Below are 13,386 nucleotides of genomic sequence, written 5' to 3'. Positions count from 1 at the left end.
CAGTGATAAGCAGCAAAACTGAGAGGCCTCTGCCCTGATATTTAGTCTGCTGACAGAAGACCCAGTTAAATATGTATTCAAACAGCATAAGTGCTAATGTAGGTACTCTGGTGGTATATATAAAACAGGAACTTCTAGCAGCCTAAGGGGAATCAGTAACTTTCCAAAAGAAAGCTCAAGCTTGAAGAACAGAGTATAGAGCATAAAAGGGGTAATTGGTAGAGATTTAGTTGAAAAGAGAAGCAGGATACTAATAGGATGACAAGGGCAGAGTGGGAGTGATACTGTATGTTTTAGAACTATTGTTGTTTTGATGTGGAGGGTCGATGGGATAGAGATCAAAATTGGAGGTAGGGAAGCAGATTGGTCAAATAGTACAATCTGTTAAAAAATAACTGATGATGGTGTCATTTATTAAAATGGCAGATAGTGAGTGGAAAGGAGCTGATTGTTGCATTTGTGGCATTAGGACATTGTGATAATTTTTAACCAGTTGAGTATATAGATCTGAACCTCAGAGTAGATGTCTATGATGGAGGCCCATATTTGATAGTCAGTGTCATCCAGGTGGAATGAGCATGGTTTTGGGGAAAGTATGTAAGTGAAATGAACTTACATACTTAATGAAAGTATATAATGAAGGTATATACTATGAAATGAAAGTTTGTAAGTGAAAGTATGTAAGTGAAATGAACCAGACCAGGCTTTAAGAATTGAGAGTTTAGTGGTGTAATGGAAGAGGCTGAGCAAACCTTTCAAGGGCCCCCAAAAAATAGAACTGGAGAGGTGAGAAGAAAAATATAGCATAATATAGAAGGAGTATTTTTAAAAGGAACAGGAGAATCTAGTTACTTTGAATTCACAGGATCTGAGCACAGAGGGTCATTTGTAAGAATTTATAAAAGGAGGGTTTTCAGTCCACCTCATTCCTCTGCTAGGTGGCTTTGAGCAGGCCACAGGCTGCAGAACCCTACTCAGCAGCCCTGTGAAAGCTACTGAGAGGACGAGTAAGATGAGGCCTGAAATGTATTTTGGGTTTACCAACCTCGAGGTCATAGTTGGCTTTGCCAAGCATGGTGGGGCAGAAGTTAGATCAGAGTGGGTTGAGGAGCCTAGTTGATGAATAAATGGAAGTGGAGAGCATATCAAATTTGTATTAGTTTGGCTGTAGAATGTGAAGGCAGATTGGTGGAGGGGCAGGTGAAATTGATAGGGTTTTTCTGTTTTTGTTTTTTACTTAAAAATGGAAAATACTAGAAGTGTTTACATGCTTAGGAGGAGATTCAATTGAGTGGGAAAAGTAGACTCTATAGGAGAGACTCGAGTATTTGAAAAGTCACAAAAGAGTGGAAGTAAATAGAATACGTTCAGTCAAGGTCTAGAATTGGGTGCAGATGTGTTTGTGGTATATTTCTTGGTAAGTAGAATGTGAAGAAGTTTTGTGCGTATGTCTGTATGTGTGTGTTGTAGGGAGACAGGAGAGTATTCTGGAATTTGAAGAGAATGGGGAAGGACTAGAAAGTACATGTAGAAAGTGGGAGATAAACACTGGAGGACCTGGGAGTGGTACTTAATGATGGGTAATGGATAATTGGGTTTATCTTGGGTTGAGGCTTTGCTAGATTGAGGAGAATCTTAAGGGAAATTAAGGGGATTGGTAAGCATATTACTGAAATGATAGTCCACAGCTTCTAATCTGGTTAAAGAAGGAAGTGAAGAAGGAATTCAAATTGCAGTGGGTTGCAAAGTGAGTGAAGGCAAAGAAGAAAAACTTCTCAAGAGGTTTGGTTGTATAGGGTCCCAACAGAAGTGGAAGTAGAAAGGGAGTTAATGTTTTGTTTGTGTTTTTTTAAAGGAAAGACTTGAGAATCCTTGTATGTTGATGTGATGAGTAGTAGTAAAATGTGAAACTTTTCAATATACAGGAGAGAGATAGGGACAGGACCCCAGATGATGGGGGCACACACATGTGGATCTGGAGGACAAGTAGAAGGATTACGATAACTAGGAGGTTTACTTGTTCCGTTAGGCTAGGATAATAGGAAGGAAGTTTGTGTGTATAGATGCAGGTGAGTTTGTGGATTTATTGGAAGGATGTTGGCAGACATTATGATGGAGTGTTGAAGACCCTGAAAGTCATACAGAACTGGGTTTGTGTCCTGCTCTGCCTTTTACCACCCGTGCAACCCTTAGGTCAGTTATGGAACCTTAGTTACTTCATTCGTAAAGTCGTATCTGGTAGGATTGTGTTAAGGAGTAAGTGAAATTAATGTATGTGAAATGTTTGGGGGAAGTATTCAACACTTGGTAGGAATTCAGAAATGTTCTCTTATTTTTGAGAGTGTTTTGGAATGGTTTCTGATTTCTCATAAAGCTGGAGTTTTTAAGGTCAGTCTTTTGGTAAAGGAGGAGGTAGTGGAGTCAGGGTCTGATAAGGGGCAGATATTTAGAAAGCTGTTTTGGAAAGGAGAGAATCCTGGCTAGAGAAGCAAATAGGTATTCTTTTTTTTTTTTTTTTTTAAATTTTTAAAAAAATTTTTTTAAATACCAAAAAACAAACAAACGCAAACATTCCTATTTTGATCATTCCATTCTATATACATAATCAGTAATTCACAATATCATCACATAGTTGCATATCATCATCATGATCATTTCTTGAAACATTTGCATCTATTCAGAAAAGGAAATAAAATGAAAACAGAAAAAAAATTTATATATACCATACCCCTTACCCCTCCCTTTCATTGATCACTAGCATTTCAAACTAAATTTATTTTAACATTTGTTCCCCCTGTTATTTATTTTTATTCCATATGTTCTCCTCGTCTGTTGACAAGGTGGATAAAAGGAGCATCAGACACAAGGTTTTCACAATCACACAGTCATGTTGTGAAAGCTATATCATTATACAATCATCATGGAAACATGGCTACTGGAACACAGCTCTACATTTTCAGGCAGTTCCCTCCAGCCTTTCCATTACATCTTGAACAACAAGGTGATATCTACTTAATGCGTAAGAATAACCTCCAGGATCACCTCTCGACTCTGTTTGGAATCTCTCAGCCATTGACACTTTGTCTCAATTCACTCTTCCCCCTTTTGGTCGAGAAGGTTTTCTCAATCCCGTGATGCTGAGTCTCAGCTTATTCCAGGATTTCTGTCCCACGTTGCCAGGAAGCTCCACACCCCTGGGAGTCATGTCCCACGTAGACAGGGGAGGGTGGTGAGTTTGCTTGTTGTGTTGGCTGGAGAGAGAGGTCACATCTGAGCAACAAAAGAGGTTCTCTTGGGGGTGACTCTTAAGCCTAATTTTAAGTAGGCTTGACCTATCCTTTGTGGAGTTAAGCTTCATATGAACAAACCCCAAGACTGGGGGCTCAGCCTACAGCTTATTTGTCCACACTGCTTGTGAGAATATCAAGAATTCAACTTGGGAAAGTTGAATTTTCCCCCATTCTCACCATTCTTTGCAAATACTGTTTTATTCACTGTTCAAATCACTCTGGGATTTATCAGGGCATCACTCTGGACAAACCAACAAAATCTCATGTCCTACTCAAGGTTCCATGTACTTCTGGTATTCAATTAAGCTGTCTACATAAGTTATATTAGGAAATGCACTAGTCAAAATATAAATTTTGTACCAAATAAACATTTTTTGCTTTAGTCTCACACATAAGCTAAAATTTTAAAATATTAATTACCATCTGTTTTCAGCACCCTGCAGTAATGACATTCCTTTGTCAAACAGGAAATTTAACCAAGGCCCTGATGCTTTCCTCCTATGATAGCAGAAAATATTCCTGTTTCCACGTCTCTCATTGTGAGAGGAGCATCCTAGCAGAAAGACAGGAGACCAGCTCTACAACCATTAGCTGTGAGACATTATGGAAATCTCTTCGTACCTTACTTTTTCTTAAGTAAAATTAGGATACCTCCTACTCTATTTTGCACAGAAAAAGTGGAAGACTTTTCTGAAAAAAGAAAAAAGTAGAAAAACCAAAACCATTAAACATGGACAAATGCAAGGTATTTCTGCAAAGGCAGAGCGCAAATGGGTATTCTTGAAGGCCCAGCTGCAGTTAGAGGAAAAGGGTAATGAGTGTGATTTTGGCTTGAGATGGTCCAGTTCTGTTTTATTAAATTGAACTTACTGTTTTCTCCTGTGGGAAGAATTTCACATAATAGTCCTTAGAAACTTTTTCTTTTATTGTCTTCATTCCTCCTTGAGCCCTTCAAATGAATATTTTAGACATAAACTCGTACTTTAGAGCAGTGTTCCTAATGTGGAAGTGATGCACACAGGATCTATCTAGGGTTATCTGTAGTTTCACTCTTTCTTTTATCTATCATGAAAGAATATCTGAATCCAGGTGAGTAGGAGACATTATATGGATAGTAAATAATTTAGAAGTAAATAATTACTCAATTGTGAAGAATTCACAGCGTGTCATACAACTAACTTGCTCTGTGACATTGAAGCTATCTTTGTGTACTATTGCTATAGAGAACAAAAGCATTTCCAGCCATCTCATTTCTTGGTTGCTATCCATTACAAATTACATCTTACCATGAGATTGAAATCCCTTAATAAGCTTAGTTAAAAAGAACTTTAAGTAAAATGATGCTTATTCCAGTGGCACCACTTTTGGGGATGGTGTTTGCATCAAGTCATTTTTGGGGTGCTTTACAGGAAAGTTTCCTGATAGGGAATTCTGTGACTTTCCAGAGATGGCTCCTTTTTTTTTTTTCCCCCCTTTTTAAGGAAAAATAATACTAATGAGAACTGGATCACAAAACCACATTTAGCCAGGAGGAACTAGCCCTTAAATATGGTGGATTGTTGATGTGAGATTGAAAGATTTGGGTCATTCAAAATGAATGACTTCCCAGATGTATCACATTTTCTGTATATTGAGAATAGGTAGCTAAAATGAGCAATAATTATATTTGCATGTGATTTGTATGTTACAATTAACATTTAAATTCCTTTATGTACTAAAATTTTTTTGGTTGCTACTTTAAGCCTCTCTATCCTGTTAAGACACAGAACAGCTTTGCATCTCAATTTTTACTTCAGTGTTATGTAACCCTCGGGGGCCATAGTTTAACTAAAAGCACCTAATCCATGGATGATATTTGCTTCATGTTTGAACAACAAATGTTTTAACCCACTGTCTTCACTAATATTATAACTACTGTCTTACAGATTGACTTGATGCAAAACCTCACAAAGGCTCCATATTATACAGTATGCGATTTTTGAGGTATGAGCTTTAGAAACTTACCTCTCATGTGGCATGTACATCAGGCTTTAACTTGAATTTGGTCATTTTGGGGAAGTTTTATGCATTTCTTTTTTTTTTTTCTGTAATATTTTTAAAATATTAAAGGGGCTGTGGAAGTATTTTTGCATCCATGCTAAGATTTTTAGTCTTGCCAAGATACTTTTTTTCTTTCCACTAATTTGGCCCACTAATTCTGGCAGATGATAGCTTTTTTAGTCCTTTTAACTAGTTTAACGTTTATGCCTTCCTCTCTGAGTTCATATCTGCATTTTCTATTTTGTGCCTTTGATTGCCTCATTTTAAGTGCTTGTTTCTGTTTTTTAACAGTTTTCTATTTACTGGGCTGGGATGATTTTCTTTTTCATGCTAACAGCCTGACATTGATTTTTTTTCTTCTGTAAAGTTTTGGAGACCTAAGCAAGCTAGATGTTATAAAAGTAGAGATTTCATAATAAATGTTGAGTCAGTTTGTGCTTTTAGTTCATTTACTTTACTATTACCTGAAGTCTGATTGGAAATATTTTGATCAATTTATACTGAGAAAACGTAACAACTAAGGACCTTTTAGGTAGGTCTGAGACAGCAGCCCTACTGTAGTGAATTTTTTGGTTGTATTTCTGAAACCTAAATTGTGAAAAAAGAATCATGGTGTTCATAATTCATAGACTTTTAAAACCTGTATTTTAGCAAATTGGAAATTTCCTTCTGTTTTTTCTTTTTCAGTTTAGTTTTAAATCAAAAGCTTCCTAGTTAGAAATGGATTTGTTGGTAGCAGTAGATTATTTTATTTCTTTAATGGTAAACTTAAAATCAGCTGCAATATATTCAATGTAAAAACTTATTTTGATTGTACTCATGATTTGTATATTGTCTAGTGGACTGGAAATCTTGAATTTATTTTGTAGATAGTTTGTGGTCATAATATAACTTTGTACCCTTTGAGCTAAGTATTTCTTAAGAATTATCTTATTTAGGCTTCTCAGTCTTACATGTTAGATAGATATCTGCATTTTATACAAGAGACAACTAAGTCTTGGAGATTAACTTGTGCAAAGGCACACATACCTTTTCAGTGATGGAGTTGGGATTTGAGCCCAGATCTTTTTTTAATCTGTGTTCTCTGCTCCTTTATATTTACTATTGTGTCACCAGAAAATGATAAAAATGTTTAACTATTAATAGTAAGGGTAACATATATGATAAACAAACATCATCAAAATAGGAAATGAAGGCATGCTTCAGTATTGGTAGACTTTGTTATTTTGCTGTTTCAGAATTAGTCATATATTTATTTTATTCATTAATTTACTAACAGTCTATTTTTCCAAGTTGTTAGGTGGCATACATATAGACCAATTCAAAACCTTTCAGAAAAGCTTATAAGCTCTTGCTTTATTTTTTTAAATCACTTCAGAAATTAATGGTATATTATTATTTATTATAGATATATACTTAATATGCTATTATTTATAGATTTGTGGTGAATGTCTTTCAGTTAGCTGATAAAAGTTCTTATGTCCCATTTAGTGTGTAAAGGTATTTAAGTGCTTATAGACTTAGTAAACTTAGAAAATATCTCTTATAATTTTTTTCTTGAAATTTCATAGATTTATTTTTCCATATGTTGGAAGTACTAAGCTTTGTCTATCAATGCGTGAACTGTGAATCTTGAGAAGATACTCCATTGTAGGGTAGAGTCTTAGTTATTTTATTTGCTAGGGTTACTGAATTTTTTTATCAGGTTTCAAATTGAGAGCTGTTCAGAGTAATTTAGACTTGTGCCAGTTAGGTATTAAAGTTTAATCTGACCTGTTGCTGCATTCTATGTTAATATCTGTTGCAATAAATACAGGCTAGGTGTTGGGCTAGTTGAGTCCTATGCAAAGTTCCATATTCATTTTTTTTGTTGGTGGGGCCAAGGAAAAGATGGTAAATTAAATAAAATATTGACAAAGCACTGCTCTTATTTTTACACATAGGGGAGGGCCATAGGGATTGAGCACTAATTTGGTTTCTGCTCTTACCAGCTTTTCCAAATGATTGAAGGTTCCAAAGGTATTTTTAGTAAAATTAATAGAATTGATTTCTTTTAGTAAGATTGTTTCTTTTTCAGAAGGAATTTCAGGAGAGAAACTTCTTATTTGTATTTTTAATGTGGTGCCACATATGCTGTGTATTGCCTTATTTCTTAAGTAATTGATGGGGAGATGGGACTCATGATAAATTATTTTTCTGATGAGGAAATTAAAGCATAGAAATGAAAAGACCAGACAGATAAGGACTCTTAATTTTACCCTGGTGCTGTACCACTTGTTTATTAATATCCAAGCATCAGATATTATCTAAACAGTGCTTAAATCTTAGTTGTGAACTACAACCTTCATATTCAGCTTTATTGGAGTTCTGGTACTTTTATTTTCTTAAAACTCTATTTCCTCAATTTATATAGTTTTAATTTTCTTTAGCTAAGGCATTGACCATTGCAGTACATAAAAGTAATCTTACTTTTCAGTGGATGTTTTCTATCCTAGTGAGCTAGCTTTAAGATCTCATTCTATAGTTTATTTTCCCACCCTATAATTAAAATAAGAAAGATGAGAGTTTGGGACATATTGCCATAATTTGTGGCAGGGAAGTCTGAAAATTTTATACCCTCTCTTTAGGGCAGGGGTGGTGGTTAAGAAAAATTATCCTTTTTATCAGAGGTAATGTGAAGGGAGTCCTGGACCAGTGTAACCACCTGTCTGAACTACCTGCGAGGTAGTTCTCAAGAAACAGCAGTTTCGGTTTTGAAATTAGCACAGTCCAGGGCGAACCTTCTGCCTTTGACTAGGACATGGGAGTTTTAGTGCTAAAACCAGTAAAGTTCCAAACAAATCGAGATGATTTGAGTACTGTAATCCTGGTAGTTAGTCATATTTCTGAATGGATCCTTAGAGTAGTAGACAAGACTGATGAACTGGCAATTTTCATCCATTGACAATCAATTGTTTTCTAGTTGAGAGACTTACCAGACGTTGGAATGTGTATTAAAAATAGTGTAAGGGTTAAAAAAAGGTGGGAAGAAGAGACAGGTGTATAAAAAAAGAATGATGTGGGCTATTAAAATGTTTCAAGTTCTAATCTTATACTTTGCTCTCTTTACAGAACTGATAGTGCATCAGCCGACCCAGATAATTTAAAATATTCTGCATCCAGAGATAGGGGTGGTTCTTCTTCTTATGGACTGCAACCTTCAAATTCAGCTGTGGTGTCTCGGCAAAGGCATGATGATACCAGAATCCATGCTGACATACAGAATGACGAAAAGGGTATCTATTTTTCCTTACTGCTGGAGGCATATATTTTTAAAATTTTCCTTCCCTCCTTCCTTCACTCCTCCCTTCCTCTACTCCTTTCTTCCTTACTTACATTTTATTTTAGTTAATATTTTAAAAACTATAAGTACTAAATATAGCATTATTTCTGAATCTTCATAAGTTTCCCTTCTTATTTAGAAAAAAAATTAAATGTTTTTTTGCCTACACATGTAATACTTAAAATGCAGTTTCTTGGCAAAAAGATACGATATTACTGTTATGGCTGAAGTCCTCCTGACTACCATCTCTCCTCTAGGCTTCTAATAGCTTTTATGTTTTAAAAAAAATTCTTTTTATTGTATAGTAAAACATGTATACACAGCAAAGAAAGAAAAAAGCAATAGTTTTCAAAGAACTCTTCAACAAATAGTTATAGGACAGATCCCAGAGTTTGTCATGGGTTACCATACCATCATCTCAGATTTTTCCTTCTAGCTGCTCCGGAATATAGGCGGCTGGAAGGAATAAATAATTTTTTTATCATCACAATTGATTTTTTTGTGTGTGTGTGAGAAATAACATATCTACAAAAAAGCAATAAATTTCAAAGCACAGCATAACCATTAGTTGTAGAACATATTTCAGAGTTTGGTATTCATTACAATTCTTCAATTTTAGGTTTTTACTTCTAGCTGGTAAGATATTGGAGACTAAAAGAAATATCAATTTAATGATTCAGCAATCATATTCATTTCTTCAACCCTGCCTTCTCTCTAACGGCTTTTTAAACAAAGTGCAAAATCTGACTTAATTTAGTTTTCACATCTCTGCTTATCTTCCAGTAAATGTATACATAAATCAAAATGATTTCACGGCAGACAATACAGAGAAAGTATGAGATGCAAAGGCTGGTTAAGCCACAAATTAGGTGCTAGGATCCTGAACTTCTCGGAATTGATTGAGCCAACAACCCTATTAAAATAATGTAAATGTTATTGTTTTTAGGTGGCTACAGTGTCAATGGAGGATCTGGGGAAAATACTTATGGTCGGAAGTCGTTGGGGCAAGAGCTGAGGGTTAACAATGTGACCAGCCCTGAGTTCACCAGTGTTCAGCATGGCAGTCGTGCATTAGCCACCAAAGACATGAGGAAATCACAGGGTAAGGCTGGGAAAACTGATGCACTGATCACATATGCCTCAGGAATAGTTTTATCCCTCTTATCCTGGCTGCCTCATTTCTTACTAAGGCTTTGCACATGAATGGGTTGATTGATTTATTGTTATTTGAAAGCACATGTGCCCATGATATTGTTTGTGTTTCTTTTCCTGTGAACTATTTCCTGGAGTACTTTCTCACAAGAAAGGTTTTAATATTTTTAAAAAGAAAGTTCTCTTAAAGTCTGATTAGAAGACCAGATAATGTTTTAAAGAAAAGGTTTTCTCATTATTGTGGGTACTGAATCAGTGGTATATAGTAGGCCCTTACTGCAGCAAATCCTGGAACTCTTAGGGCCTGTAGGGATATAGGTCTGTATGGATGGTCCCTTTTTTTTTAATTGTGAAAAATAACATATATACAAAAAAGCAATAAATTTCAAAGCACACTGCAACAAATAATTATAGAGTAGATTTCAGAGTTGTTTTTCACAGTTGTAGGTTTTTCCTTTTAGCTGTTCCAAGACACTGGAGACTAAAAGAAATATCGATATAATCATTCAAGCAGTTCATAATCATTTGTTAAATCCTTTCTTCTCTGTTATAACTCCATCTTCTTTGATATTTCTTCCAGTAGGGACATTCTAACTTTTTCATATTGGAAAGGACTGTCAATAACATGGAATAGGGGGATAGAACTATTGGATAGTTCTGGAGAGGCTGATACCTCTGGGTTTCAGGACTTAACTGGTCTCGGAGCCTAGCTGGAGGGTGTAGGTTTCTGGAAAGTAATCAGAATGCATGGAACCTTTGTAGAACCTTTGTAGGTAGGGTTAGCTTCTCTGCTACAGAAAACTTCACAGGAACAAGCCTCAAGATCAAGGGCTTGGCCTATTTACTTCGGAGTTCCTAATGTTTGAGACAGTATCAGGGGTTTCCCTGATGGCAAAGTTTAATAGTTCCATATTTTTTCTGCTGTACTTCAAGGGACCTTGTCAATTCTTTTAAATTATCTGTTCAGCATACTTTGGGATGTATCCATGCATTACATTAAGCCATACAGAATTACAAGCCCTCATTCCCATTCTGGGCTCCGTGTGTCTGGGTTGTTTAAATGATTTATCCAGACCTAGGTTAAGTTAAATTATGTCCTACAGAAAATTTAGGTTTTGGACAAAATAAGCCTCTCTTCTTTTGGTCTCATAGAGTAGGTAAAGACCTTTCTTAAAGTTAATTATAGCAGTACTACCTTCTAGCTTATAACAAAAGCCTCACTGCACAGATCCTAACTGTGTAGGTAAATATCTTGATAATTCAGTGGATTAGAGTTAATGATGATTTTTTTTTTCCTAAAAAAGGAAATAAATTTTATTTGTAAAGCCAAGTAAGGAGTCTTGATTTCTGAGTTATGTTCTTTGTTGGGTATAATTTTACTCTTTGACATTTATTTTATAACCATATTTTTAATTGGAGGATTAAATTAAATCCACATGTATACATTTTAGTGACATCTTGTGCATACAGCTTGGGTTTTTTTTTCATTGCGTATAGCTTTAAAAACCTGATTCTTTTTTAATATGTTTATTGACAAAACAACATACAAACACAAATATTCTTAACATATGAACATTCCATATATGGTGTACAATCAGTGGCTCACAATATTATCACATACTTATATATTCATCACCATGATCATTTCTTAGAACATTTGCATCACTCCAGAAAAAGAAATAGAAAGGAAAAAAAAAAAACTCATACATACCATACCCCTTACCGCTCCCTCTCATTGACCACTAGTATTTCCATCTACCCAATGTATTTTAACCTTTGTTCCCTGTATTATTTTTTCCTATACCCCTTACCCTTTCCTTTCATTGATCACTAGTATTTCAGTCTACTGTATTTATTTTGATATTTGTTCCCCCTATTATTTGTTTATCTTTTATCCATAATTTTAAAAAATTTTTATTGACAAAACATAATATACAAACATGAACATTCTTAACATATGAACATTCCATTCTTGGTATATAATCAGTGACTCACAATATCGTCACATAGTTGTATATTCATCACCATGATCATTTCTTAGAACATTTGCATCACTCCAGAAAAAGAAATAAAAAGAAAAAACTCATGCATACCATACCCCTTACCCCTTCCTCTCATTGACCACTAGTATTTCCATCTACCCAATATATATATATATATTTTTTTTTGATGTATAGCAAGTGTTTATTATTGCAAATATTGTGAGTCAGGGTTTTCAGCGTTCATTGCTGTCAAATAAAAACCTGAAACGGTATAGATTACAGAATGCTAAAGTATTAAGCTTGATGGATTTTGTCGTATGTGTTCACCTTTTTTTTCAGAGTTTAAAATTTTTTTTTATTATTAATTAACGGAAAAAAAGAAATTAACCCAACATTTAGAAATCATACCATTCTACATATGCAATCAGTAATTCTTAACATCATCACATAGATGCATGATCATCGTTTCTTAGTACATTTGCATCGGTTTAGAAGAACTAGCAACACAACCGAAAAAGATATAGAATGTTAATATAGAGAAAAAAATAAAAGTAATAATAGTAAAAACAAAACAAAACAAAACAAAACAAAAACCTATAGCTCGGATGCAGCTTCATTCAGTGTTTTAACATGATTACTTTACAATTAGGTATTATTGTGCTGTCCATTTTTGAGTTTTTGTATCTAGTCCTGTTGCGCAGTCTGTATCCCATCAGCTCCAATTACCCATTATCTTACCCTGTTTCTAACTCCTGCTGAACTCTGTTACCAATGACATATTCCAAGTTTATTCTCGAGTGTTGATTCACATCATTGGGACCATACAGTATTTGTCTTTTAGTTTTTGGCTAGACTCACTCAGCATAATGTTCTCTAGGTCCATCCATGTTATTACATGCTTCATAAGTTTATCCTGCCTTAAAGCTGCATAATATTCCATCGTATGTATATACCACAGTTTGTTTAGCCACTCGTCTGTTGATGGACATTTTGGCTGTTTCCATCTCTTTGCAATTGTAAATAACGCTGCTATAAACATTGGTGTGCAAATGTCTGTTTGAGTTTTTGCCCTTAATTCCTTTGAGTAGATTCCCAGCAATGGTATTGCTGGGTCGTATGGCAATTCTATATTCAGCTTTTTGAGGAACCGCCAAACTGCCTTCCACAGTGGTTGCACCATTTGACATTCCCACCAACAGTGGATAAGTGTGCCTCTTTCACCGCATCCTCTCCAGCACTTGTCATTTTCTGTTTTGTTGATAATGGCCATTCTGGTAGGTATGATGATATCTCATTGTGGTTTTGATTTGCATTTCTCTAATGGCCAGGGACCAATATATTTTAACCTTTGTTCCTCCTATTATTTTTTTTCTATAGCCCTTACCACTCCCTTCCATTGATCACCAGTATTTCAGTCTACTCAATTTCTTTTAACATTTGCTCCCCCATTATTTATTTATTTTTAATCAATGTATTTTACTCATCTGTCCATACTATACATAAAAGGAACATCAGTCACAAGGTTTTCACAGACACACAGTCACATTGCTTAAGCTATATCATTATACAATCGTCTTCAAGAAACGTGGCTACTGGAACA

At 35.1% G+C, this 13,386-nt stretch overlaps 1 protein-coding gene across 4 annotated transcripts in view; it reads left to right on the top strand.

Moving 5' to 3' along the window:
* The window catches only part of SMG1 (SMG1 nonsense mediated mRNA decay associated PI3K related kinase), a 138,636-nt gene that overhangs the window by 35,634 nt on the left and 89,616 nt on the right, over positions 1-13,386 (top strand). For 3 of the 4 annotated variants that reach the window (XM_077141681.1, XM_077141680.1, XM_077141679.1), the window contains exons 2-3: positions 8,442-8,605; positions 9,599-9,754. In XM_077141681.1, coding sequence (XP_076997796.1) covers positions 8,442-8,605; positions 9,599-9,754 — 320 coding nt within the window. Of the gene's footprint in view, positions 1-5,215; positions 5,274-8,441; positions 8,606-9,598; positions 9,755-13,386 lie in introns of all 4 variants that reach the window. The other variant, XM_077141682.1, reaches the window with a different exon arrangement.

The sequence above is a fragment of the Tamandua tetradactyla genome, chromosome 23 (genome assembly GCF_023851605.1).
Source record: "Tamandua tetradactyla isolate mTamTet1 chromosome 23, mTamTet1.pri, whole genome shotgun sequence".
NCBI lineage: Eukaryota > Metazoa > Chordata > Mammalia > Pilosa > Myrmecophagidae > Tamandua > Tamandua tetradactyla.
Note: the sequence above shows the minus strand (reverse complement) of the source record. Positions and strands in the feature narration are given on the sequence as shown.